Consider the following 26,950-nt stretch of genomic DNA (forward strand, 5'->3'; position numbering starts at 1 on the left):
TGAGCCTGTACGTATGAGTCATCTTTCCGCCAAAGTTATACATTCACGTAGTGTAACATGGCCATACTTATAGCGAATTGTCCTGAACGCATAGCGTAGTTGTGCCTTTCTCCCATTTGTCAATTATCGCCATTACCATTAAGGCTCTTATTGTTGATGTTGTTGTTTTACTGATATGGGAAAATTATTTCCGTTAGCTGCAATAACAGGGTATACATGGCTTCTCCTTTTTTTGTTTTTTTTTTTTTAAATTTGTAGCAGTCTAGCACGTAAAACTTCTTGTTAAGATCGCTTCAGTTGGAACACACACAGCATGTCCATAACAGCTGTCATCAAAATATGCCGCTACTATGATTATAGGAAGAAGGGTGAATGTGCGTTGAGGATAACCAAACTTTAACATTAACACTATGTTGCTAATGAGCCTGAACTTTTGTTCTCTAGCAAAAAAAGCCAGTCAAATGGTAATTCCAAACTGTCTTTCATCCATTATAAAGCTTAACCCTTAGCTCGTAACATCATAAAGTTATTTTTAAATGAATTTTGTGTGCAAATTGAGTTTCTACTAATTTGAGCCCTGAGCAGCTTTGAAACGTTTATTGGAGAAGTGTTCCTCTTTGTCGAACCTCCTTTCATGTAGAAGAACTTGCCTCCTTTTTTGTCATAAATGGGACAGGGTGCACGAATATGGTTAGCACGTTTATTCTGCGCACTTTGCCTCCAGGTGCATCTGATAGAATTAAATGACGATAACTACAAGCTGAAGTAAATTACAGGCCTTGTCTGACTTTAGGCTTCGTCGGGCTGGGTGTGTAAGCGCTCACAAATGCGGTGGAATAATGTAGCTTCTAATAGCTATCTCCTTCTTTCTCTCATCGAGAAGGTTACGAATGCTCGCGTAACCTTAGCAACTTCGTTTTACCTTGTGCATTGAGCATTCTTCCTAAGAGATGCATTGCTATTCTACCATTCTTCTTCAGATATTTCTGTTTGCGTATCTACTCTGGCATACTTTTGTCTACGGTTAATTGGGCTTGAATCTGTGCGCTATCGAGTGAACATATCAAGCGCACCTCACCTGACGGTCTCCGTCGGAGCGTTCAAGGGGCTCCGGAGCCGAAACTTCTGAAGGCCGCAAACGGTTCAAAAACCAAAACCCGATTATTAAGTTTTAGGTTCGTGTCTTTTATAGATGTACAAGTCAATATCATCTAAGGTATTGATGTTTATGAATGTAATGTCTACCTATAAATTATTCATCCGTGCATCCGCCTGATTAGAAGATGTTCTATTGATAGCACTTAGCATTACAAAACAAGCATCAACAACAATCATACGGTATTGCACCACCTAATTTGTAGGTAGAAATTGTCTAGAAATTTTTGAGGTCAGCGGGAAATAACGTAACATCTTCTCTAAGCAGTGCACATGTTAGATAATCCGAGTTTACTTATGCTTATCACAACTTCATGTACTAGTGAAATCGGATCTGGGATCTGATATTTGTCAGAGGCAAGCCCTTATTATCATACGATTCAACAATTTCCACCAAAGTTATTTCTGAGCTCTCGTTTATCCTGAATCGCAAGCTCCGAAATCACTAATTCTTCCGTTATTGCTAAGGATAAATCTTGTTTGTCCCCCCGAAAAACGATCCATGATATGGTCAAACTACGCAGAGGCAAAGATTGCTATAGGTGATGTCCACATGTTCTATAACTGGCGCGTGTTGAAATTGCTAAGTTCGGTGCTCTTCTATGATGGAACCAGCTGTTGACTATTAAATCATAGCCGAAAAGGCTCGTATACGCTTGCATATGGTACACGATCAAACTCCCTGCTTAAAAAATCTAGCTTATAAGAGTCTTTTGTACTACATTTAAAATGGCTATCGTACCTGGCAAAAGAAAGCGTGCAACAAAACCCCTACGAAAACCTTGATAAGATTTTGAAAAGGTGAAACAAAAGATGCATCACCCATTGAACAAGCTACAAACATTTATTTATGACGTTTTTACGGAATCATCCATGTGGCGACTGCTTCTAAGCCAGAAATACTAAAACAATAATAAATGGGTCTTCTTCAAAATATTTGAAAATGCTAATTTATACCTTGTTAGAGAAAAACTATCTCTTAAAGAACATCATTAGGCTTTTAATGTAGTCTGAAAAAAGCCTCATACATAGGATGAGCTAAAGGCCTTTTAGGCCATCTTCACAAAGTAATTTACATAACAATTGAATTGAAACAAAATGTACTAGGACAACAATATGCATGTGTGACATAGAAACGTAAATAAAAACAACATACACAATAATAGTACACAGTGCACATGTGCATCATTTTTATTAATTGCAATAAACAGACTGCGCGTAGATCATGATATCTAGCAAAGACAGTTACTGTGTTAGATGGACGAAGTCAAGAGTCGCGAGACGGATCTCCACCAATGAGTTCTCCTTCAAGTTTGTTTGATTCGTTTCTGGCAACAGATCTACCATCGATACCATCCGCCGCCTTTGCCATAGCCTCCGCCGAAACCGCCGCTACTGTACCATCCACCATATCCGCCCTTCCAGCCACCTCCGCTACTTCGCCATCCACCGTATCCGCCCTTCCATCCACCTCCACCGAAACCACCCCCGTAGTAGCCCCCATGCCAACCTGCGCCACTCCAGCCTTTATAACCGGCAAAAACTGTTCCGAGAAGAACGGCTATCACCGCAAGGCTTATGACAAATCTCATATTTACTTAATTTTGTATAGAGAGGTTATGCAGTGAACAACTGTTTAGTGTCTGCTGGGCCCACAGACCTAGCGATACATCGCTGACTTGGACGTCACGTTTATATATATGTTGTCGGGAGTGTGTGTGTGTGTGTGTGTACGAAAAATGCATATGTATGTTATTTATGTGTGTCCGTGTCTACTTGCTTCTGTTGTTTACTGTGAAATTTTTTGCCTCTGTATTATGCGCCATCGTCGACAAAATTCTAGTTGCCCTTCCTCTCTTCAAATAGATCCTTTCCGCTTTAAAACAATTCGAAGAAAATATCTGTTCCTCTTTCAATTGTATTTAGATGCTTGAGAAATTAAGTCGGAACAGCAAATTGTTTTTTGCCCTGCTCGCGTCACGAGCACTTCTTATTTACATGAAAAAATAGGAAATAAAATAGGAGATGTTTCAGAAGAGGATAGAGACGAACAATGCCGGCAACAAAATTCCACAGCCGTACTCCTTAAGGTCCTACTAGGAGTCAAGTAGGAACAAAAATGAACAGGGAGAACAAGTGACTGATGCAACGTGATAAGTTTGCTTACCATGGATGTCAGCTTTAGCTCGTCATAGATAATAGAAGAAATATGATAGCTACACGTTTAAGTTAGTTGGCTTATCCTCCTCCATATGGGTACGATAGTTCGTGGCCCAGGTTTCCATTTTGACACTGGCCGTAACGTAGTAATGTCCCAATTTAATCGTCCAGCTTTCAGTGGTTCAGCATGGTCGGTTGCCTATGTCCTGCTTCGCTCAGCCAGATGCGGCCGCCGATCTAACCGTCGGCGTGAACGTTACTCTTTAACACAATCAAGACGCTCCCGTCGTATCAGCGAACAGAAACATCCTATGACCCACTTCCCGCAACTTTACTTTCCAGTTATTTGCTGTATACTAATACGTAATTTTTTTTGTTTGCGTGTGTCAGATCAGTCTGTGGAACCGTAGACAAACCCGTGTTCGCCAGATGCTGATCTGTATCTTGCTTAGCCACACATATTTGCTTCTCTAAGCTTCTTTGGTTGTGAGTGTTCTCCGTTGATAATTGACCGCGCGAAAATCGATTTCCATGTTAAAATTAATCATAGATTAGATAAGTCGACGTGTCAAGTGGTGGTTTTCCATTTTAAGCATTCGTCGGTGTTATTGTTACCGCGCTATTCCTCCCTGGTGACCCTAGGTTTGATCAGATGCTGCTGCTGTGGACGCTAACTATTTCTTGGCTGTTTTTTTACTTTCAAAGTTTCTGACAAAGTCGTCTTATGCATGTCCGGAATCTTAATCTACAGTGACGCATAAATACGCAGTAGGGTAATTATTTATAGACGTCGTCTTACCCTTGGTACATTATCGTTGTAAGTATACGTGTCTTTAACGTTATCTTTTCCACGTTGTTGGCTCTTTTTTTTATCGTCAAGCGAATGAAGGGAACTGCGCAGCAAGTACGGGTGTGTGTAGCTTCCTGTGCGTTTTCTGTAATCTCTTTTCGTTGGTAAGCTACCAGTCGGAACGAATTGATTATAATCCATAAATTCAACGGAGCCATGGTACTGAGGCGTAAGAGCGAAGTTTCTAACAGATAAAATAGTGCACATATATACGTAAATGTTCTTTGTGTGCGTAGGTCCACTATATATATATAGAGAGCTCGTTTTTATACGGATATAGATAGATAGATAGATATATGCACTTGAACTGGGGCACTTTTCTTTTGATGTCATAATTTTTGCGGCTTTTTTGTAAAAATCCGGCGAAACATTGCAGGTACATTTGACTAAGTCGTACCTTATTTCGACGATACGATTCAGTAATAAACAACTGTAATAAAGGACAAAATATTGTATTTACACATTCATATTGATAGCGAAAACTACTTTTAGATATGTGTGCATTGGTGTGCACTCCATTTGTAAGTGACTGACCATGTTGAAAAGGCCTTTTCTCGATTTCCCGCCTTGGTTAACAGCATAATTCCGCGCTGTTTCGCGAAAAAAAAACTAGAGGATCTGTCAAGTATATTTGAGTCATATCAGCGTTTTCTTAATAATATCTAGAGTTTTATATATATACATATATATAATATTTTATATATTATTTTAATATAACATTTTCTTCTCTCGAACTGCTGTCGTGTTCGCACCCGCTGGCTGTCGACATAACTGAAACTATAATAAGCAATTGTAAGTTTTAAGGATAATATCGTCGGCGCGCGTTCAGTTACGCTCGAATTAGGATGAAGAACGATGATTATTACTGCGTTAACGACCGTCTAGCCGATACTACTGGTTCACTGAAGTGGGTATTCGTTGCCATTTACAATAAAGTCTGATTCTGAGGCTGGCTTATTTTAGGTGCTAGCAGATCATTTGCCTGTTCCCCACAAGTAGCACAAACTTTCCTAAGATAACTCACATAAAATTAACAAAATTTTAATTTTTTAAAATGTATGCTTGTCTGTAGCATGCTGACAGTAGATGTCAGCATGCTTCAGACAAGCATACATTTTAAAAAAAAACAATGTAACAAGATGACTCCGTTGTCAAGTCTGCTACTATCATTAATATGAGCTTTTATATGACCGATAGATAAGCGGTAAGATAATTTTGTTCGCGCGTAGAATCACATAAGTAACAAAATTTAGACATCTAATGTACACGTATTGCCGAAAATTGTGATCGGCGAGTTAGGTCGGCTGTCAAGAGAGAACTAATATTATACTTAATGGCACCCGAATACTCTGTCAGATAAATAGTATCTCCTCACGTCTGTGTAAAATCGATTAATAAACAAAAACTAGTTTATCTATTATTCTATATACTGAGCAGATAAAGAGGACGCCGAGTAATCTGAACATTTTTGTAATGCAAACATCAATGAATTGTTCGCTCGTTGTATGTTTAGTAAATAATTAATTGTTTTTGTCTTATAGTGTTGTTAAAAAAAAAAAAACACTATAACTAAACTATGATTCAAGAGCTAACATTACATTATAGCTGTGGTTGATTTTCGCCGAGAAATCCAGAGGAGATACTCAAAAAGCAAATGGCAACAGCCTAAGGGTTAGCACTAATAACGTCTGATAACCACTGCCTGAACGATGTTCACTGTGAATGTCCTTTACCATTTCGGCAACCTGTCCAGTATTACTAACATTGACTTACAGATAACCCGTTGATTGCATGTATTGAGTTTGTTAATGTTTATTTAATTCGTGATGGCGGCATTACTCGAAGATCCTACAAGGACCACACATTTATTTATTTTTTCATCGACAGTCTGTAGCGAAGCTGGGGTTTATCTCAGTGGTCAGAATTTTAATAACTGGGCTCAGTTATCTCTGCCTCCTCGATTGGCGTCATGCGCAAATTAAAACCATCGAGTAAATTTCACAGAATTAGTTTTCTGTCGTTTCAGAATGAGAAGGAAGACAACAACGACAACTCAGCCATCTATCTGCTCATATATCGGACATTGGCTGAATGTTATATTAACGTATGTAGACGTAAAATTTGTCGGTAATGATTTGGCCAGCCACAGAGTTTCTTCCTCTTCGCAGTATTTGATGGATGGACAGAAACAATTTTGACAGTAAGACCACGTTTTTCGTAAATGTTCGGAATGTTCCTATCCGTAATTGAATGTCGTTCGTATGTCAGTACCGCCGACAAACATCGCCCTGCTTCTTCACAAGCTTTTCAGCGTTAGCTGCCAGCCTCACTGCTTGCTGAACGGAGTTAAAACGGTTTGAGCGACTTCTAGTTAACAGAGCACCGAACCTATTTTATGGGAAAGAAAAAGGTTCCCATTTGAACGGATGGATGAATTTCCAAGACATAGCTCAACAAGGATCAGTTACTCTTAACCAAGTTTTCCAGCGTTGTTACGAGTAGTGTCGATAAAGTGGTCTCTAGCCATCTTTTATTGCATTCGATTTGTATACAATCTGAAGAATACACAAATATTGTACATTTGTATATTGCATATTGTATATTAAACACCGCCCAATGCCGACGCTGTGTGCTTAGTTCAAAGGAAAAGATGACGGCGCAAAAATTCAAAAAAAGCTTTACGAGGTGCCATTGGAGTAGTAGGTAGCACGTATTGTTAACAAGCTATATTGCACGAGAGGTTTCGCTGTATATACGGACTGACTTTACTATGACTTGGCAATTACTAATCATCAATTTACCTTCATGAATGTATACTGCAAGGGAACAGATGTAAGTACGATTGGTATTGAACTCGCCGTTAGAGGCTATTATTTGATACATTCAAATGGATAAATATGAGGCAGCAGGATCGACATCTTCTAACCTTAATATGTGTTCCCTGAAGATAGCCAGAGTTGCTGGATTCACATACGAGGAAATGATGCGCATAGCGATTTGCGCAATCCACTAAACCAATTTGCTTTGAGCCTGCGAACCTAAGTTCGCTGGATAGAAGTTTCCTCACAATAGTAATAATAGCGTCGTCAACAACGATTCCGCTCAGCTGTTTGTATTTCCGTTACTCATCCAGCCATTCCTTGCTGCCTGCCGGCCTAGGAAGGCTAAATACTTTTAGGCTTCGGTCTAAGTAGTTTTCGCCGAGTCAAACGATTGCAGCCCGCTTACCTCAGCAGCGGTTGTTCGACTTAAACCGGTCCTCAGCCTCCATCCTTTCACGCTATCTCTCTATTGAAGGGCCACAAACAATAGAAAAACCGCAGGAAGCTCAGCCCAAATTCGCCAGTCCGCTTCCCCATCCCATTTTTGCATTGCGACTCCTTTTGCTTTCGCTGTCGAGCCAACACTCTATCGGAAACGGAAATTAACTTCTAGAGAAGTACTAAATTCTCGAGCTCTCACAGTACAGGAGCTGGCTTCGTATTGTGGATGGGACCGCAGGTTCATGCTATGAACTTTCTTTCTTCATAGCTAGAATTAGCTGTCACTACCACACCCTCGATGCAGACTAAGGGTAGCCGATTCTTGCGAGAATCGCGAATTGGTCCTTACGGGTTCTGCGCGGTTTTGCCAAGGCAGCTAAAATCAAAGGGCGCAGGCTTGGTGCGTCGTATATCGTAAGCCACATCTGTAGCTGGATAAGCGAGCAAACGAGCATTTTAGAATTCAATGTTAACGATTCAAGGAGTGACCAATGGCTCATCTTACGACATCGATAAGTAGGCGAAAAGTACAGAGTAAGCCGCCATTTTGTTTGTGAACCTAAACGTACCACCCAAGGTAACATTCGGTTAAAACAACAAAGGTAGCTTTCTTTATTGACACATACTGTACGCGAGGCTAGTCATACGCTGGCGGCAACCTCGAACAAATCATCAATAACTGAAAGGTACTAGTGTTAATGATGTAAAATATTAAATTGTATTCAGTGTATTTGTTCGCTAACGTTCTGACAGCTCGGGAAAGAATAGACAACAATTTTAGGGAATATCCGACGTAAAATGAGTATCACTAATTATTCGCACGTGGAGAACTGTTAGAACATCTATACCATTTTCTGACGCAACGGTTGACGGTTGCCGCGTATGCATGATAGTCGGCCTTTCACTTACCAGGCGTATGCTACAGAGTTGTATCAATGGAACAGAAAATAACTAAATATAATGGTAGAAGTGCCTGTACGGTTTTGTAAGTTCCTTGCGAATTGGTTTCTGGAACAGCATAGGGCAAAAGCACGTCAAGATGACTTAAGCTGTCTAGCATATACGTCCGATGACAGAAAATCTGTTTCTAGTAATCACACATGAATACAGGTAACAAATCAAGCGAGGTCGTACAGGGTGCCGTACGGGATCGATTAGAACAAATTTAAGTTTGCTTACATGGGCCCATCTAGTCTTTAACGCCTATCAAATCGTAAATCGAACTTACAACGACTGCTTTACATATTCTTACTTCTCCTGGACCATTTTGCTACTTTGACGACTCTTAGCCAGTTTTTAGCCAAAACCTTCTGTATCCAAACATTAGTTGCTCATTCATAGAATGCAGATGACTCCCCTCTCCCCCGAATCAACGCCGTAATGAAACCTAGCGGTAATGATATCAAAAAAATAAATCCGTCAGGGGTGTGTCTGTCGATACATGTGAAAAGTCTCATTTCGATGTACTTAAATGTGGCTTAGAAACAGACGACAGCCATCTGTATATCCCAAACACATCTTGTAGTTGTAAAGCTACGTTTTTGGCCTTTACCAGAGCCTCGGCTAAACACCTCATAGCTATTTGTTTGCGAGTTCTTCGGATGCAACTATGGAAGAAGTGAGGTGGTGCGCACGCTTGGCCTCGTAGCCACTCAACCTCCATCTGTGCCTTTCTCTGACGTCGTGCGCGAGTCACAATCGTAACTGCGTCTAGACAAGGCAAGCTCATCGCTGTCAAATCGCGACGATGGTTTACAAAAGCCCATCAGGCTCACGTGTAGCACTGAATATCGAAAATACGCTCGTATACTTAATATAATATTAATAATAATTTCACTTTGACTCCGTTCAATACAGAGTATGTAAGATACGAAGTTGTGGTTTACCAATTAAGTCAAACAGTTAGATATTAATATAAAGCCATTCCTTATCTAGCCCGTGAGTTGACGACTAGAAAACTTTTCTCCAGAAGCCAACACATACAAGAGTCTGAAACGCATCAGTTTATTTTATCACTACCTACTGGAAAGAATTGATATTGAGTACAATGATGGCCCTCACTTGCACTTCAGGTTTATGATATAAGGTAATACACAGGTCCACTGCGAATATTTGCGATATTGGGACGTAAATTTTGTCTACAAATAGCTGCTTTGATAATCTAGCACGATTAACCTAACAAATGCGTCCCACACATCTTTTGCGGCCCAAAATCCTGTTGCAGGGGGTTGTAAGCAGTAAGCACACTAACGAATTATATCCGCGAACGATGTTAGCGAGGCTGTCATATCTTTTCCTAGCGATATTCGTTTTTATAGAATTACATAGGCTACCGAAGCAGCAACAAGTAACGGGTTCCGCATCTCTAACCTCATTTTGTTACGCAGTACCAGGATTAACCGTTGAACCTGGAAACACATTTCAAAGGAAACGATGCAACAGTGTCTTTTTGTGTTGGGCTGATAGAAAACTTCAAACCCTACCGTTGAATCGACTAGCTTTCGTATTCTACTTATACCGTTATTTCGTTTGTCACACATGATGATGTATCTCAAAAAATAAGTCGCGTGATTTTTGCAGAGAAACACCATAATGGGTTGGACATGACGGTCGTTCAGTTCCCGAATGTCACACACCCATTTTTGCTGAAACATCACGCTTCATTCTCAGCTTCCTGATGATAATATGCCTGCTCCTACTACAACTTCTTTTCAAAAGTGACACTATTTACTGAGTAGTTCTGGCAACGTTTTTCTAAAACGAAATTTCAACTAGGCTGCATCTGAACCGACTATAATTTTATGATCAATTTCTTAGCAAAAAAAGCAACGTTTCTAGCATCCGGTACGTAAAAACGGGCTATTTAATCCTGTCTGACTTAAGCAAAAAGTTGAATACTAACACATGTTTATATTTAATGAGGAAAAAAGCTGAAAAGATCGAAATGTGACAGGTTTTGGAATCTGTGTAAAAAATTCCCTTGCATTTTCATTTAGATATTCAGCTTTAATTGGAGTCCAATAAAATTCATACGCAAAAACCAATCATGCATTCTTCGAGACCCGTTGCTCAGATTATTTCTATCCATACCCCCAGGGTAAACGTCTAAAATGCCATCAGTCTGATTCGTAGTAAATTAGATTGGTAAGAAACGAAAAACTCATTTGCCCTACTGAACGGCCAAATTGAAGGTATTACAAGGGACGCATCCACCATGATAGCTTCTGTTAGGTCTCCATTGAGCCTAAAGAAGGTCACTCGTCCACAGGATTAAATCGATACACAGAAAGCTATCGGATAGATTTAAGAAACCTGGCAAAGGACAATCTGGCAGACCTGGCGCGTCAATCCTATGACAGCTTTAATAATACTAGTTTTCTCTGTAGCTGCAAATTAGATTTCATCTAAGTAACAGCTCTGGACACAAGTGCGCCGCAGTGGCCCCTTTGTTGATAATCGAATTACTGCTGCTTGAAGCACTCCAGAGTTATGCCTCAGCTCATCAATCCGAAGATCGCATAATCTTCCCAGCGGCGTGTCGAATCTGTGACCATTGGCAGCTCCGGTCGACAATACTATTTCAATTTAAACAAATCCTTGGCCTAAATAGAATTTTCCTTCGCAAAATTTCGAGATGAAAGTTTCAGCCCTGGGCGAAAAAAAACGGCGAGTCTATCTGTTATCATCAATTAAACTATCTGTAAATATGGTCATCTTTTATATACACGATGCGATATCAATTATATATGGAACAAAATGTTTGTAACATCACCAACCTAGCACAGCACGGCCGATAGCAATTGTTCTAAGCCGTAGAGAAACACACGTACCTAACTATATTGAAAATGTCTAATAAAGACGTTAAACTATAAAGGCCGTTGTCACACAATACGGCTTAAGTAGAAACACGTAAAACGACGCTACATCGTGCTATCACGTAAAGCTTTTTGCAGAACAAACTCTATGCTTAATACCTTCAGCCATAGCCCGCTCATTACTATCCGATAAAAGTCTGAGAATAGAAGACGAAGATGTAACCTGAGGAATACATAGATTATCGAATAGCAACATATGATAGAATAGGCTATTATCGCACTCTTTTCGTCACCCGTTAAACGTACGGCGACACAACGTAGACATGAAAAGTTTTATGAGTGTATAGATGAACCCATTTGTACGCCTATAATATAATGTAATAACAACCCATGGAAAAGCTACTCTCCAAAGGGACATTTTAAACTCTGCACGGCTATTGCCTTGACAAAAGGCAGTAGCTGTTTAATTGAAATAGAATTACTATTCCCACAAGACAATATTGCCTCATTGGGAACAATCTGAAGCGGTCTGTTGGGTGCGTTTTTTTTTCTAATTCTCGCGTATCTATACTGTTTTCCCAAACACGAATATAACTCTTAGTGGCTGGCTGTAATCGTGCTTATTACTGGATGTATACAGGATACTAAGTCAGGCAAATATGTTTGTATTTATATCTCATCAGAACGGCAACAATGTCGTGCCGCAGCTCTAGCGGTTTCATTAAAAATTTCTTTCTGGGACCTTGAATGCCTACGTTCCCCGACGCAGCTTGACATCATGGCGTCATCCTTTTTGGCGCATTTTATGCGCGCTTTAAATGCTAAAATCAAGCGAGCCCATAAAAGATTAGGAGCAAACGGCGAGATGGCTGACGGAAGCGCAAATACAACTTCCGCACGCGTCCAGATGTGGCCTCCGACGATGGCCTATTGTTGTCCGTCTGTTGGTGAGCGTGTGGATCTATTTGCGTTCACGTTCGCTTGCCTAACTGAAGCGCCCGATAACAACCCAGTGACGTACTGAGGCAAAGAACTTCTTGTGGATTTTGAAAAGATCCGATCAGTTTCGTTCCGCGCTGACCTGTGTGGGCGGATACAAGTGACAGCAAAATGAAATAGAAGGAGAAATTATATTACTTCGCAGTGCCTAATAAAATATTAGCTATGTAGGTCTGTTTCTTGTACAGAAATATATATTATGCAGAAACAGATCTGTGAACGACAGAAGAGTTCCCTTACCACGTCCGCCGAAAAGCTATAACATGTATGCTTGACTGCTTTCGGTATTTTCTATTTAGCGAAAAGGACCCATTCGATTGTGCTTGATATATGACTATATCACTGAGCATGCCAACATGGTTAAACGGCCTCAATAGGGCATTGTGATACTGAGCTAAATTGAAGCTTTACCCTCAAATTTTACGACCTATTTGTTTCGTAATGAAGTACCAGTTGAAACTGATTCTCCTCGCGACGTAATTAACACTAGCGTAATTTGCTTACAGCCAAAAATACGACTAATATGATTCGTTTTATCTTCTTTCAAGGCTTACATGCTCCGTGTCGTTGAAAAACCACTGTAGCAGCCTACTGAGAATCCAGCGATATCCCCTATGTTTAATTGCATTTTTCTGATTACGATGAGATATATTAATTTCTTGTGAAAAACAAAAGACTTACGCTTTCATACGTTTATTTAAATAGCAGTATATACAAAACGATTCCCTACTGCAGAGGCACGTCCGATATTCTGGGGAGCACCGCGAATTGGCTTCAACGATTCTTGAAACGACGAGTTGATTACATTTTTTTTTTCAGGTCTAATCATCCGTGCCGTCAATTTCACTTTACCAAAGTTCGTTACCAGTCGATCGACCTGTCATATGCGATTGCTCCTAGAAGCTAATGAATCGAGCCATGAACGACCCCATCATGAAGTTCTGTTACTTCTGTCCGCGTTCTTGATTAGGACATTGCTTGTAAAATACAGGCTGCCAGTCAGAAGCGGCTAAGCTGTACAAAGGTCATATTTGACTATTGTGGAAAAGCCAATCTTGTGGACGTACAGAAAACGCGCATTGCATTGTTTTCGGCGGAGCGCAGTTTTTCAACGGATAGGCGGCTATTGTCATGTGCTGCTGTGGGGGTTAAATGCCCGCGAGCTCTTCTTGTGTCTATGTATGTGTATCTTTGCCTCCTTCCCATTCCTCTAGCCAGCTTAACCTTCCTGCCTCTTACGTCAGCAATTCGTATACGCAGTGGGGTAGCAGGCTCTGCTAAGTTACACGACGTAAAGACGTACGCCAAGCGGGTGTTTCTGGTAAAGCTTTGAAGACAGTCGCTCAAAGATTTGATTAATAGGCTCGCTCTGATTGCCCCTAGCTAGTGCTCCACGAAGGCAAGTCTTGCGTAATTGGCCTCGTTTATATTCGGATGTGAGTGCCATAACGAAGATATACGGAAATAGTTGCTAATCTAACCTTAGCAAATAGCACATGAACCGGATATAGGCTTGCTCACATGAAGTATATAATCATTTGGTGAGCTTGCGCCGCTTATATGGATGGGTCTGTCGAGGTATGTTCGACAGTCGGCGATAATTTGATTCAGGTAATTATTTTTGATATAGAGCCATGTTGTCTAGACTGCGATGTTTCTACGCATAGCTACACAGAAATTAGACTGAATCCGCAGGCAAGAAGCAGTTGAAGACATGGACTTGTTCTACTTGAAAGAAACGGACAACTATGATTTTTTTGACGTATTTTTGTCATATACTTCGTGTAACTAATTGATTAGACGGATCTATGGTTATGCAAATGCTAGGGATGGCGAGATACGAATGAACTGGGCCTCCGACATCCCATAGTGTCGTTGCGGTATCTATCAACCAGGAGAATAAGTGAGCGAAATGTCCTTTTTAACGACTGGGAAACTTTGATTAATGTTGGCCTGGACAGTCATCATACCATTTCTTCATTTTTGTGAATCACTGAAAAACTAACGGAAAATTGAAGCGGCAGTTACCAAAATGGTTACTGCTATCGGCTAGAGTGTTATGAAAGTTATAGTTGAATCTGTCGCGACGAGAAGGTGGTTAGAACATTTTTAGGTAAGGGATCTGCGTTTGCCAATCAAAAAACTAAATAGTACAGCATTTTCGGCTGGGAAACGACTTGAGCTGTCTGAGTTTTAAAATAACAAGTTCCATGACACCGCTCGACGACAAAACAGCAGACGCAGCGACAAGTTAATCACACGATTATACATTGCCCAATGAACGTAAATACTTACACGTAACTGTGTGAGGAAATCATTTGTTGTTTTTGCAGACCAGTCGGGATATATAACATCGCATACAATATTAAGCAGTCACATGAGATACTCAAATGAGATTTCGATGCTTAGAACGCTGCAGATGGCTACCGCTGGTAACCTTTTTAACCTGAGCTCCTCTAGCGACCACGTAGAAAGCTGATTACGAGGCTTAGTCTACCGGTTTTGTAGTATCTTGGTTCTTTTTTGCTGCAATATCCTGACATAACGATAGTAGCGACAAAAGCCTATTCTAACGTATAAAAAGCGTACCGTTGCCACAGTCGCAAAAAAACAGCTTCTATGTTCGCTAATTTTTTCCTAACCTATTTATAATAAGTTACTTTTAATAACCTTCGAGTTGATTAGTTGAGGCCAGCAACAACATATGGCGAAGTCTAACTAACGATGACTTGCCTGTCAAAAAACAATTGCGCTTGTTTGTAGTTGACGATCACCAAATGAGCGGAAATCGATTGATTGTCAGCGGTCTTCGCCAACAATAGGATATATTTGTTAGGCAGTGCAAAAGGGTACACGCATTTAAAGATCTACCTTTAGTTGCTGTAAATAGACGGACACAACCATTTGATTTGTGTCTTATTTTCTAACTACACGTTTAGATAATAAATCGGTTATAGAGATTAGATAAGATTCGTCGAATGATAGTTTAGGTAGTTTAACATGTTTTGATTACGTGTCCTTCCAGATAACGACGTGGTTCCATGGATGGTGTTTGAGTTTATGCAGCACGGAGATTTAGCCGAGCTATTACGAGTTAATGCCTACAATCGAAGCGAAGGCTACAGAGCTCCTTTTGTACATATCGCAAAAGCAAGTATCACCGCTTATGAATATAACAGAATTTATACTATCATTGAGGAAACGTTTTTCAAACGTCCCCAAAGCCCAAAATGTTGAAATGGGCATAAACTGGCCATTGCATTGTTAACGTAACATTGTCGTCTGGGTCAATTTTTTTGTTTGTTGCATCGATCAATGACTTTTTTTTTGTATCGCTGAGTAAGCATTTCCGGAAGTTTATGATTCAGCCTTTAACCACGTCCTCTCCAAAGTTATGATCTCTTAGCGCGTTTATAATCAGTAATTTATTAGAATAGAACGTAGGACATATTTTATAACTACGGAAACATGTACACGTATAACGTAGTGCGAGATAACCGATTTACATTTGATCGTCGATGAACAGATTATGCACAACAAGCGTGCATACTATTTCAGAGATCTGTTACAGTCATAGACGGACGCATTTACAATGTCTTCTACGTACATTGCCCAGTAACGTTAATTTGTATCGTATGGCTGCACCTAGTCTGGTCTGGTTTCCCCCAACGGAAGATTGCAGATCAGTTTCGGTACCTAAAAAACTAAATAATGAATACTGATTGCATTGCAAAAGAGGTCGGCTCCTCATATTACACTAGCAAGGTTAATTCCGATAGATTAGTTCAAGTATTACTTGTTACACAAGGTATACCAGATATGTAATTTCTAATCATTTGTTTGGTTATTTAAACCAAAATCATTGCCTTCAAGGTCGGTATACTGGAAGCTAGATTAGCCGGAAATTGTCCACAGCTGATAGTAGCCAAATAACTTCTACGGGGTCGGTCGTCTTGCGAACTCTGATGTTCGTCTTCAGTAATTAATTTCGTTTTGGAGCTGGCGTATAACTTTTGATATCACATCGTATTAGCACTTGAAGGAACTTCATATTCGTTAGCACCTCTGAAGTATTCCCCCGCCAAGGTCCGAGTTCATCCGGTACTTACATTTTTCTCGGCACTCCTCAGTTTGAGACGCATTCAAGTATCCGTACTTGACGGCTTTGTCCAGATCCTTAATGAGACGATCAGATCGATTCGTCGCGAAGCTACTTAATCCGTCCAACCAGCAGCTGTCGCTAATACCGCCCAGTATTAAGGCAGGTCTCAGCGCGATCCGGCTTTTTGCAGAACAAGAGTTCCATGTCTTGACTCACATCGCTTTTTAAATACTGAGCTCCCTATTGGCTCGTCGACACTGAACTCGGGCTCGTCACTGGCAATACGAAGCTCATCGGACCGCTTCAGGAAGATCGTGCTTAGACCTACTGGCGAAATGACCGACATCAGCAGCCCTAGGATTCCTTTGCCGAGTTCCAAAGTGATAAGATTTGTGAGATTAAATGTTGGTACTTGTGTGGCACACCCAGTCAAGCCGCTTCTGCTGAGTAAGGAAAGCATTCGAGCCAACTAGTTAATAGATTGTGGCATAGCAGGCGATACGTTAACTCCGTGCGCCTCATACAGCAACAACGACGCTAAGCTGATGCCTGCTGTCAGGACCATTGCGCGCCTCATGATGTTGACCGGAATCGTTACCACTGATCAGCCGAACATAATTCGTCGTCGCCTAGACTAAAATGCAACAGCAAGGGGTGCATTACCCTGTTACAAGGTGACCCATGTTAATCCGCGCTTTCATTATCGGTCACTACTTCCATTGGGAGGGGCACATGCTGAAGCAAGTTAAAGGGTCAGACGTGCTAGTCTTGTTGCCGCACTCTGTCGATACATCCGCCGTAGAGGCAGAAGTTCTGGACTGTGTTACTGCCGTTTGGGTTCTTATGTCGGTTAAATCTTTTTTCGGCAGCGGAAAACTCGTGTCAGTACGCTCAAATGGTCACATTGGGGGGCAAGTTCCATTTTGCGAGGGTATCGCAACCCGCTGGACTGAATACCAGAAATACAGATCTTCTCACATAGTTGGGAACGGGAAGCCACTAAAGGCCTCGTCAGTAAACCGGACTGAACAAATCTCAAAATAAAGAATACCTACATGTTTAGAGCGAGGCCAACAGTTCACCCGCCCTGGTAGCGTCGCCGGATCTTGCCGGTTCAAACTGAACGGCCAATCGTTTTTTCTTGCAGATCCTGTTTCGATCGCTAAGTAACTTTTTATGATAGAAAATTCCACCTGCTAATTACGCGGAGCGCACCTTCGATACGGAAGTGCTATCAAATATTGGCAACAGAGACAGTGTCTATTTTGTACAGCATTCGTGTTGCTACATAAACGAAGCCCTCTGCAGGCAATACTCACCACGCTAAACAAGAACATCAATTGAAGATCATTCTTACGTCGAGGATTAGAATATGAGCTTCTTAAGTAGCCACGGTCGTTCCTGCCGCAAGCTTAGAAAATGCAATAATACTTAACTGAAGCATCTATTATCATAGGATAATGAAGACTACATTCTCTCTCGTTTTATATAATCCTCGATGGCCATCTATAGTTATAAAAGATTTTAACTTTGGAATTTTCGTGTCATTATTGTTGAGCTGAGCTGAGCTGAGCTTCCCTGCGCTCTTTGTACCTGACCGCTTAGACGTACAGTTTAAAGGCACCACCCCATATAGAAGTCAAGACACCTATTCAATTCATCAGTTCTCGTAGAACTGCTTGCTGTGATGGTTGAGTCGTTGTAGCAGATACAAGTTCAAACCTGTTTTACATTGTGACTTGATTCCTTAAGGCTGGCTTCCCCTTCACATCGCCAAGCCAAGAGGAGACTCGTGTTCTACACGCGGGACACTAAAAGTCTCTTAATTCGAAACTGATGTCGAGGGGAGGACCAGACCTAGATGGGCACTCAATGGGCATCAAACAATCTGATAGGGTTGTATTAATTTTATGGAGGAATCGGTTTAGATTCAGGTGAAGCTTGAGCTGTTCGAGAGTGTACAAAACGAGTTGAAATTATTATAAAGGAATGATTATTCGATGTATCGCGATTTTCTTCTTTATTCCATCCATTGATCCATAGCTAATCCACTTTATAGGTGCAAATTCGCACCCTTAAAGCTATAAACCAATTAATCGATGCTTGATTGTAAATGCTACTATGCGTCGTTGCTACAATGAAATATAAGAGTCCTGACAAAAAAGGTTTCCCATTCTGACCAGCCATTAGGACATGTCCTGAAGGATTTAGATCTTATCACGTTGATGTGTCATCATTCTACCAGTTGCCGCTAAAAAGGAACCACGCCTGTAATGGGATGCGAATTGGGCCGATGAATGTTTAACAGCCAAACATTTAACTACAGTATCACTGAAAAATGAGCAACTAGACAGCTTAACGGCAAAACCCACCTGTTTCTGAAGATATACACCGTAAAGCTTACGGGTCATCTAAAAATGCGTTAATAATAGTCATTTGCTCTATCGCGAACGTTCAAATCTAACATGAAATCATCTATATGTGTTTACCCAAAGCCATCATTGGTCACCCACGTGTCATTCGGCCGACGATAACCGGTAGACACGCAAATAAACCTACTATCAAATACATCCTATCCTACGAAAACTTCCACAATTCTAGAAACCTAGCAAAAATTTTCCAATGGTGCTACGCAGATAATGTTTTCGTATTATGATAAGAGCACCCTTTTCTCGTCAACGATGCTGCTGATTGGTTCTTGTGCTCACTTCTATTACTTGGGCTACGAGTGCTGCTGATTTAAAAAAATTTCCCTCCTTGTAGACATTTTTCTATAACAGTTTTGAAAGACAGAGCTTGCAGATCGGAGCAAACATACGTTTTGTTAGTATACACAATTCAGTCATCTTCCACTGCTTCAATTTATGTTGTCTATTTGCATACAAGACCAATTCCCGTTTTCCTAATGTATGTACCCAAATATCCAGGCAACGATCCATTACCCACATCCAACCGTAGTTTGGTTTCTATAGAAGTATGTATATATATAGTTTTCTGTTGTCTGCTTGATTGTTTGCGCACCAGTGCCTGTATATGTTTGCGTCCGACGTTGGCATTGCGAGGAACTAATCCACTGCCCGTAGGAAGATCTGGTGAAATGCCCGTTCTAACGCCCGGTTCTCTAGAGCGAAAATAGTATGGTAAGGTTTAAATAGGAGTTCCATTCGTACGGCGCGCGGTTCTGAAGCCTGCAGCTCCAGAAGGACGATTTGTCGTTTCCATTTCAGAGACCATATAATTTCTTCATTTTCCTTATTATATTTTGGCTGTTTCGGCGCCGATGAGAAAGCTACTTCGTTTAAGGGCGGCGTTACGCACCACACGTCGCTGTTGTTCCCTGCTGGCCATTCGCGTTCCTTCTAATTAGATCTCAGAAAAGGATAGAGCTAGTGTTGGGGCAGCGGTGACAGATAAATCCAGGATAAGCCAGGACAAAGAAGCAAAACTCTTTCTCTTCTTTTACCTTACATTTTCGCCCCCTGTTTTGCCGGCCCACCCTTTTCCTGCACAGCGCAAGCGTAGGTAGCACGGCCGCGAGACGGTCCGCAGTACCGAAGAAAAGACAACACTCCCACTGTCACCGAACTCTCGCCTGCTTGGCCTAATCATGACACAAAGGGCAACCGCAGCACGGCTACATTAGTTCACACGCAGACAGACGCCAAGAAATACATCGATTTCTGGACCGGCGCAGGCGAGAGTACTCAGCTGGCACAGAACTCCGATCGAACAAGCCACAGTAAGCTGAAAACGTCCTCATCGATGATCCCGGTAGAAAGCGAGGAGGAGACAAGTAATTGAAAAATGAGGGTAGACAAAGCGAGTCCGAGAGAGAGAGAGAGAGAGGGGGGAGGGAGGGAGGGAGGGAGAGGGCGTGAGAGAGAGATCCGGGGAGAGGGTAAGCAACGACAACAGTCACGAACGCAGGGTCTAAAAGTTTCGCAGAGTTCGAGCGGGTGATCCGTATATTAGCTATTGCCTTTCTTACAGTATTATGTGTGGGTTGTTTGTCTTACGCATTACGGAATTAGCGAGTCGGTGTCTGAGATTGCTTGTAAATGTCGTTTGGAAGGTTACGGGTTTCAAATGGCGAATAAAAGAGAATGCATTTATTCTAGTTTGTTAAACTGTTAGAGACGTAAGGAAAATCTCTATAGATTAGGCTGTATACTGGTATTGTGCAAATTGGCAGGAACTTAAACGTCAATTAATTCCGAGAAAAGATCTATTAAATATTGAGACAATCTGTTCATTAACTGCCATAGATACTATACTAACAAAAACATAGGGGGTAGTTGCATTTTTGTCCGAGTAACCACGCTAAGTGGAAAAAATGTAGTGTTAATCCACAGCGTTAATTTACATTAAGAGAGTTGATGGCATGAATCGCTAATAAACAAAAATAAGCGTAAACCTTAATATAAAAACTTAAATAAATTAATTCAACTACAAAAGGTACGTAATCACATCAGACGTTGAAATTTACTTCCGAAAGAAACTTACTACTACAAAAATAGATCGGCTTTCGTGACGAACCTACTGTTTCTCTAGTGCTCACGAATGCTTATAATAAAAATACTTGTTATTTGTGAATTTATATTTATTATATTTACGCTGGATTCTGCAAGTGTGAAATTTATATATAACAACTCAGCATAACATATATTTCGAACTATTTTCTAAGCTTTCGAAATTTAGGGGCCACCGACAACCTGAGGCGAATTTTTTCAATTAAAAGTTTTTGCTAACTTACCACCTCAATTTAGTTCTATAAATTTATTTCTCCTCTTGAGGCATAATCATAGTACGTTGTTTCTAAATTCTACAGATATTTTGATACTCAGTGATGGTGGCTTATTCAATTACATTATATAAAGATATGGATGATAGAATGGTTTATCATTCATACTCCACAGCGTCGGGAACTAAAATTTGTAGACGACGGCTCGAAAATGGGTCGGTTTTGTTTCATTTTTTTATAGAATAAAATTTTGTTTCAAAAAGAATATTATATATTGTTTTCTATATCGTATGATATAGAAATATTTCTAAAAAACTGTGTGCGATGAGCGAGGGATCGACGGCAGTAACAAAGGGAAATATTTTGGTATTGCCAACGTCGGTTCGATTCCCATGTGTGTGAAGTATGTTTTAGCAAGGAAAAGAGCTCGTACGTGTATACTGTATACTCGTATACTGTATATATTGGAAGGACAGAATGTTTGGTCTAATTTCTCTGCTGATTTTTCTTAAATACGCTTAGTGCAATATTAATACTAATCAAATCAGCACAACAAATTTTCATCATTTAATTAAAGCTCTTCCATGCATTTTAACTCCTACAGAATAAAAAATTGATATTTCTGTAACGCTACACATATGAACTGCGTGGCAATACATTTACATATTACTTACCAAACGGTATTTCTAAATAATTTCTCTAGTTTTATAGTGCTTTAGATACCTTCCTTTTTTAGACAAAAATTTTCTCAAATATATCATTTTGCCAAGCGTAGGTCAGCTCTTTAATAAGTGCATAGTTGGAAACGAAAAGGTGTAAATAAAGGGTGTAGTACCGTGTGTCAGGATGGCCGAGCGGTCCAAGGCGCTGCGTTCAGGTCGCAGTCCGGTCTTCCGGGCGTGGGTTCGAATCCCACTTCTGACACTAACTTTTTTAACTTTTCATATAACTTGTCAGGGTTATTACCGACATCATACCCATTATATATATACACATATTATATAATACTCTCAAATGTTCTAAACAAAACTATAAAACAATCTGCTGTCGATTTCTCAATGCAGAATCTAACATTTGCAGAACTAATTTTACCCACAAAGCTATGAAAGTTTGATTAAGCGTATTTTTTAATGTAGCCTGAACGATACATCACTGGCCAAATTCAAGCAATATTGCGTCCATTAATATGTATCCTGTATCCTGTATTATGATACATTAATATGTATCTTTTGTCCTCCTAAGCAACTCAGAATGTCAGTGAACTAAAATGCAGAGATCAGGGGTTTTTAATGTGTTGCCTGTCACACGATCTTGGCCGTAAGCCCGAACCAGAATTCGAGACTTTAGACGTTTTTATATCCGCAAATGTGTTTTGACGGAATCCAGTTAACTAGTACGTGGTGAATATATGTAATTAAATGAGTTTAGATATTTATAATACTTTATAGACAGAGTAGGTATCTTTGATCTATTGATTGAAATAACTGTGATTTTGTTCTTATGTGACGACACATCAATGAGGATTTGAAATGAAATTGCTTGAAACTCTCTCATCAACATCAATAAGTACATATAAATTGACAAAACTTAACTATAGCCTGTTCTTACACAGTATACTGTACCAAACTTTTTACAATCTGGAGTTGACCACTACAATCGCCTTGAACTGGTATCAGTTTTATTTGTGATGTTCATTAATCGATTTCCCAATTTTATATGTATGTTCATCATGAGTGTATCGTACGCAAGAAAACTCGATTGGGTTCAACTTTGTACTACTTAATTGCATTGACGGCGGCTGAAGTCTTCCGGAAAACTGAAGCTTGTATGTGTTTGCAAGCTTAGATTCTTCAAGCAATCTTCCTTCATTGTACTCGATCCATTTTCCGTTTTCCGACTAAATCGTTGTGTAAGCGGGAGCCTCGGGAAGATCTTTCGTGTTCAGTCTGGTGGCAGTAAGCATTTGCGCGCTCGTTTTTCAGGCTATAGAGCATTCCTTTTGTCAGCCCATATCTACGCCATAGCATCCCAGCACCAGCCCAATGCTTTAATGGCGCGCGAGGGTCCAATACTGCTACTGCTACTGCTGCGTTTTCCGTTTGATGTTCTATCACTCACCATCTTAATTATTCTAAAATCTTGTAAAGATCCATCCTCCAATCTGGTGCTTTATATTTGCTAGAAAATATTCTAAGTAAATGTCTTGCTTCGATCGCAGCTGAGTGATTGTATTGCCGCGTCATATAGCTTGAAGGACAATATTTGTTCTTTCATCAATAATGCTTACTCGTCGAAATAACCTTGTTCACAGTTACGTGCACGGAAGTGACTTGAAATGTTATTGATTTCAATTGTTGCCTACTAACCACTTAGATGGGACCGCATCGTGGCTAGAAGAGACAGTCTTAGATCACATCTTTTATGCTCTAATAGACTAAGGTGCTTATTTAAAAATCTGCGCGCTTCCATACCAAAATATGACAGAGAACCAAAATGAACGTGAACATAGCGCGTTCCATAGACTTCAGGCCATTAACCACATGTTTTTGTAGTCTTCTACAAGGACTTCTACATAGGTGACAGCGAAATACAGTACAGGTATATCGTACGTTATAACAAAGCCGATTGTTAACTAGGCTCTTTTCTCGAACATACCTAAAACAGAAATTATCCGTCATCTAGTATTATAGAATATTAGGTACACGCTCATAGAGAAGATTTTCATTATTAATAGTAGGCAATAGCTAATAAATTATAGCTACATAGTTATAGTAAGTATATAGTTATTATAACATTGACACATTGCTGTCCTTTCAGGCTGACCTTTTATCAATTGCAAGCCAAATTGCAAATGGTATGCTGTACCTGTCTGTGCAGCACTTCGTCCACCGTGACCTGGCGACGCGAAACTGCCTCGTCGGAAACAACCTTTGCGTGAAGATCTCGGACTTCGGCATGTCTCGAGACGTGTATACGTGTGACTATTATAAGGTTGGTCACTACCTAATTTGTACACTTTTCGGCCTTCTCCGAGAGTTCACGTCTTATGAGAGCCGATCTAACATTTACCAAATGCTAGCCTCAAAGCAATCTTTAGAAGTTTGCTTATTAGAGCAGACCACTAAGCTGAGCGGCCTAAATCCCACTCTTGATTCCTCGTTGACCCACATCCTGCCAACCCATCGACAACAGTTCCAATCGCCGACAGAACCATTTCAGCCACAAGTTAAGCATAGCTAGCGACCATTATGATACGCCGGGTGGTCGTTGGCTGTGCTGATAGCTCTCGCACCGACATAGCTTTTTAGATTAGATAAGAGCTTTAAATAGTACTAATAGATTTATTTTGGTCCTGCAAACAAACTCGGATGGATCAGATACTCTCTGCATTATCAATATCCTTCCTTTTTATATATCCTTTAATATAAAAGGAATTCCTATAGGATGAAAACACTGAATGACCTTTCGGGCAGTAGTACAACAAAAGATATTTTGTACGTTTCATGCAGGTTGTCTTGGTTATCGAACTTACGTAACTAACAGCTAGTGTTAAGTATCGTGGAACAGATGAAAATATGCCATGCTATCTAGAAAGCATTAATAAGAAGATCTATTATTTTATTAGTTTTTGTGGATTCTGTCCACCCATTGGTAGAAGGTGGACCTTACTTAGGTCCCTATGGCTTGACTATTAAACGCTAGCAGTTTGTGATCTTTTGCATGTACTACGGCTTCTCTTTATTGGCCGCTCGCATAAAACTACTGAGAACATTGTACGTCAGATCGGTTTTGGGAAACTACCTGAAGTTAAGCAACGCTAATCTGCCAGATCTATTTAACACCAGACTGTACACGCAGACAAGTAGCATACGCGGACAATTTAAGATCATGCGCGAGAGCGAACTAAAAACAAAAAGGCCCGCAGTAAAGCCCAGTTATTATTGTTTATGGAGTAATTTTGTAAATTGTTACACATCATTGTATTCTGAAACTCTGAACGTCGGACTCTTGTTGATTGCAACGTTTAGACATTTAGAAATGTTCAAAACAAATAGCATTGTTCTAAGTAAAGCATTTGCTTCAGTCGATTAGAAACGCCGCACTGAATTGTAAACGGACAAGTTTTTTTTTCATTTGTTTATTGTATTTACGGCTGTTAGCACAAAATAGTTGAGTTTCGTGAGAATTTATATATTAACAAGGTTTGTATAGGTGAATAAACAAAAATGTTTGTTACATTTTACATTGTAATCTTCTTAAGATTAGGTGAAACAATGAAGTTACCGCAGTAACGTGAGAAACGACTAAATATGTATGTAAAATCAATGTTAGTTATTAAATCCTCCTTACAAATTGAATTATTTAGCAAACGTAGCTTGTCTAATACGATGTCGATCAATATGAACAACTTCATATATTGATCTAGTATTTACTAGACGATCGCTCACTTCCTGAAAAGTCTTCACGAAGTTCACTATAAGAAACCGCAAATTGTTAATTCCGTTTTTGCTGCAAATTTTGCAGGTTTTGACAAATCAAATAGTTTATTAGACGAACGTGTTTATTGTCCTTTATTAAAACGCGGTAATCATTATGAATTTGTTTATATCTTCAGTCTAAACGTTCACGTATTGTGTCTTACGAATTGTACTTTACGACAGGTACCTGTGAAGGACTGTTTTAATTCACGAATATGCTATTTATGTTCGATTCTTTATTTTTTTTTTTTTCTCTAGATTTTTTAGTTTTGGCTATTGATTTTAGGAAACGAAGCGTACGTAAACGAGCTTCTTTTTTTTGTGTTGGCAGGTAACAACTATCCAGTTTTATCAGTTTATAATCAAATATTATATCCGATACCGACTCCTCCTCAAATACGTAGGTTATTATTACTGGACGAAATGTTTTTCTATTGGCAGAACTTACGTAGAATCCCCTGCTACAACCAGGGGTGTCTCTCAAAACTGGTCGTATTTAAGGTAAGGAAAGATTTACGGTAAGGAGACATGCGTTTAATAGATTGGTTTGAGTCTCACAAGCTTTGAACAAGGCGCACGAACAATACGCTGTTGTTGCACTTAACGGACTGAGATCGTGAATCAAAAACAAATTTTCTTTTTTGAAAATTTCAATTAGGTTCGTGTGTAACGTATGAATAACTGATTAATACTTGTGCTAGTACTCTTGCGGAGATAGCCTTAATACGACAGTAGCATTTGCCAAGGGCATAAGCTATCTCATTTCATTGGCACAAAAAGGGAAATTATCGTTACTTGTGATTGTCTACAAAGTACAACTATATTAAGATACTTTTGAAATTGGTGAACTTTTTTCGATCACTTGCCTTTTTTTTTTTACCTCTATTAATAAATTATTATTATTATTATTGCCAATATAATGACTGGAAAAGACCCAATTTCCTGAATCTGTCTATCAAAATAGCACAGTTATCAACCGATTTTTGCTAGTGTTATCCCTTAATTGTTAGAAAATAACTATCGAAGGCGCCTATACAGAATGAACGTAACTTCTACTTTTAAATAGGTTCGGTACGATAATAAATCAATTCCACGATAGATCATCAGGAAATCATGCTATGTTCAGGCAAATGTATTATTTAATAGTTTGAACTGGATATTATTCTTTTAAAGATTTACAGATACCGATCGAATTGCTCTAAAAGAAACCGGTCGAATGTAAATTTAGTCGTCGTAATACCCCCTCAACTAATACAACCGCAGCGGCCAAAATACATGAGTTTACTGAACATTGAAACCGCTGTAAATACACTACCCCCGGACAGCATCGTCTTAATAATCATGTAGCTGATTTGGAGCTGTCAACTGAAAGAACACTTTCCGTTGG

The 26,950-nt window shown here is 39.9% G+C and overlaps 1 protein-coding gene and 1 non-coding gene across 6 annotated transcripts in view; both read left to right on the forward strand.

Annotated features, from left to right (window-relative positions):
• Positions 1-26,950, forward strand: part of LOC111251411 (NT-3 growth factor receptor-like) — a 148,441-nt gene that overhangs the window by 114,418 nt on the left and 7,073 nt on the right. For all 5 annotated transcript variants that reach the window (XR_015328592.1, XM_086990362.1, XM_022807966.2 and 2 more), the window contains 2 exons: positions 15,268-15,392; positions 23,903-24,076. Coding sequence is in view for 4 of the 5 variants with exons in the window: in XM_086990362.1 (XP_086846488.1) it covers positions 15,268-15,392; positions 23,903-24,076 (299 nt within the window). In the remaining variant the exon portion in view is untranslated. The remainder of the gene's footprint in view (positions 1-15,267; positions 15,393-23,902; positions 24,077-26,950) is intronic.
• Positions 21,926-22,009, forward strand: TRNAL-CAG (transfer RNA leucine (anticodon CAG)). The gene has a single exon. It is a non-coding gene; the product is annotated as a tRNA-Leu (tRNA).

The sequence above is a fragment of the Varroa destructor genome, unplaced genomic scaffold (genome assembly GCF_002443255.2).
Source record: "Varroa destructor unplaced genomic scaffold, Vdes_3.0 BEIS01000005.1, whole genome shotgun sequence".
In the NCBI taxonomy this organism is placed as follows: Eukaryota; Metazoa; Arthropoda; class Arachnida; order Mesostigmata; family Varroidae; genus Varroa; species Varroa destructor.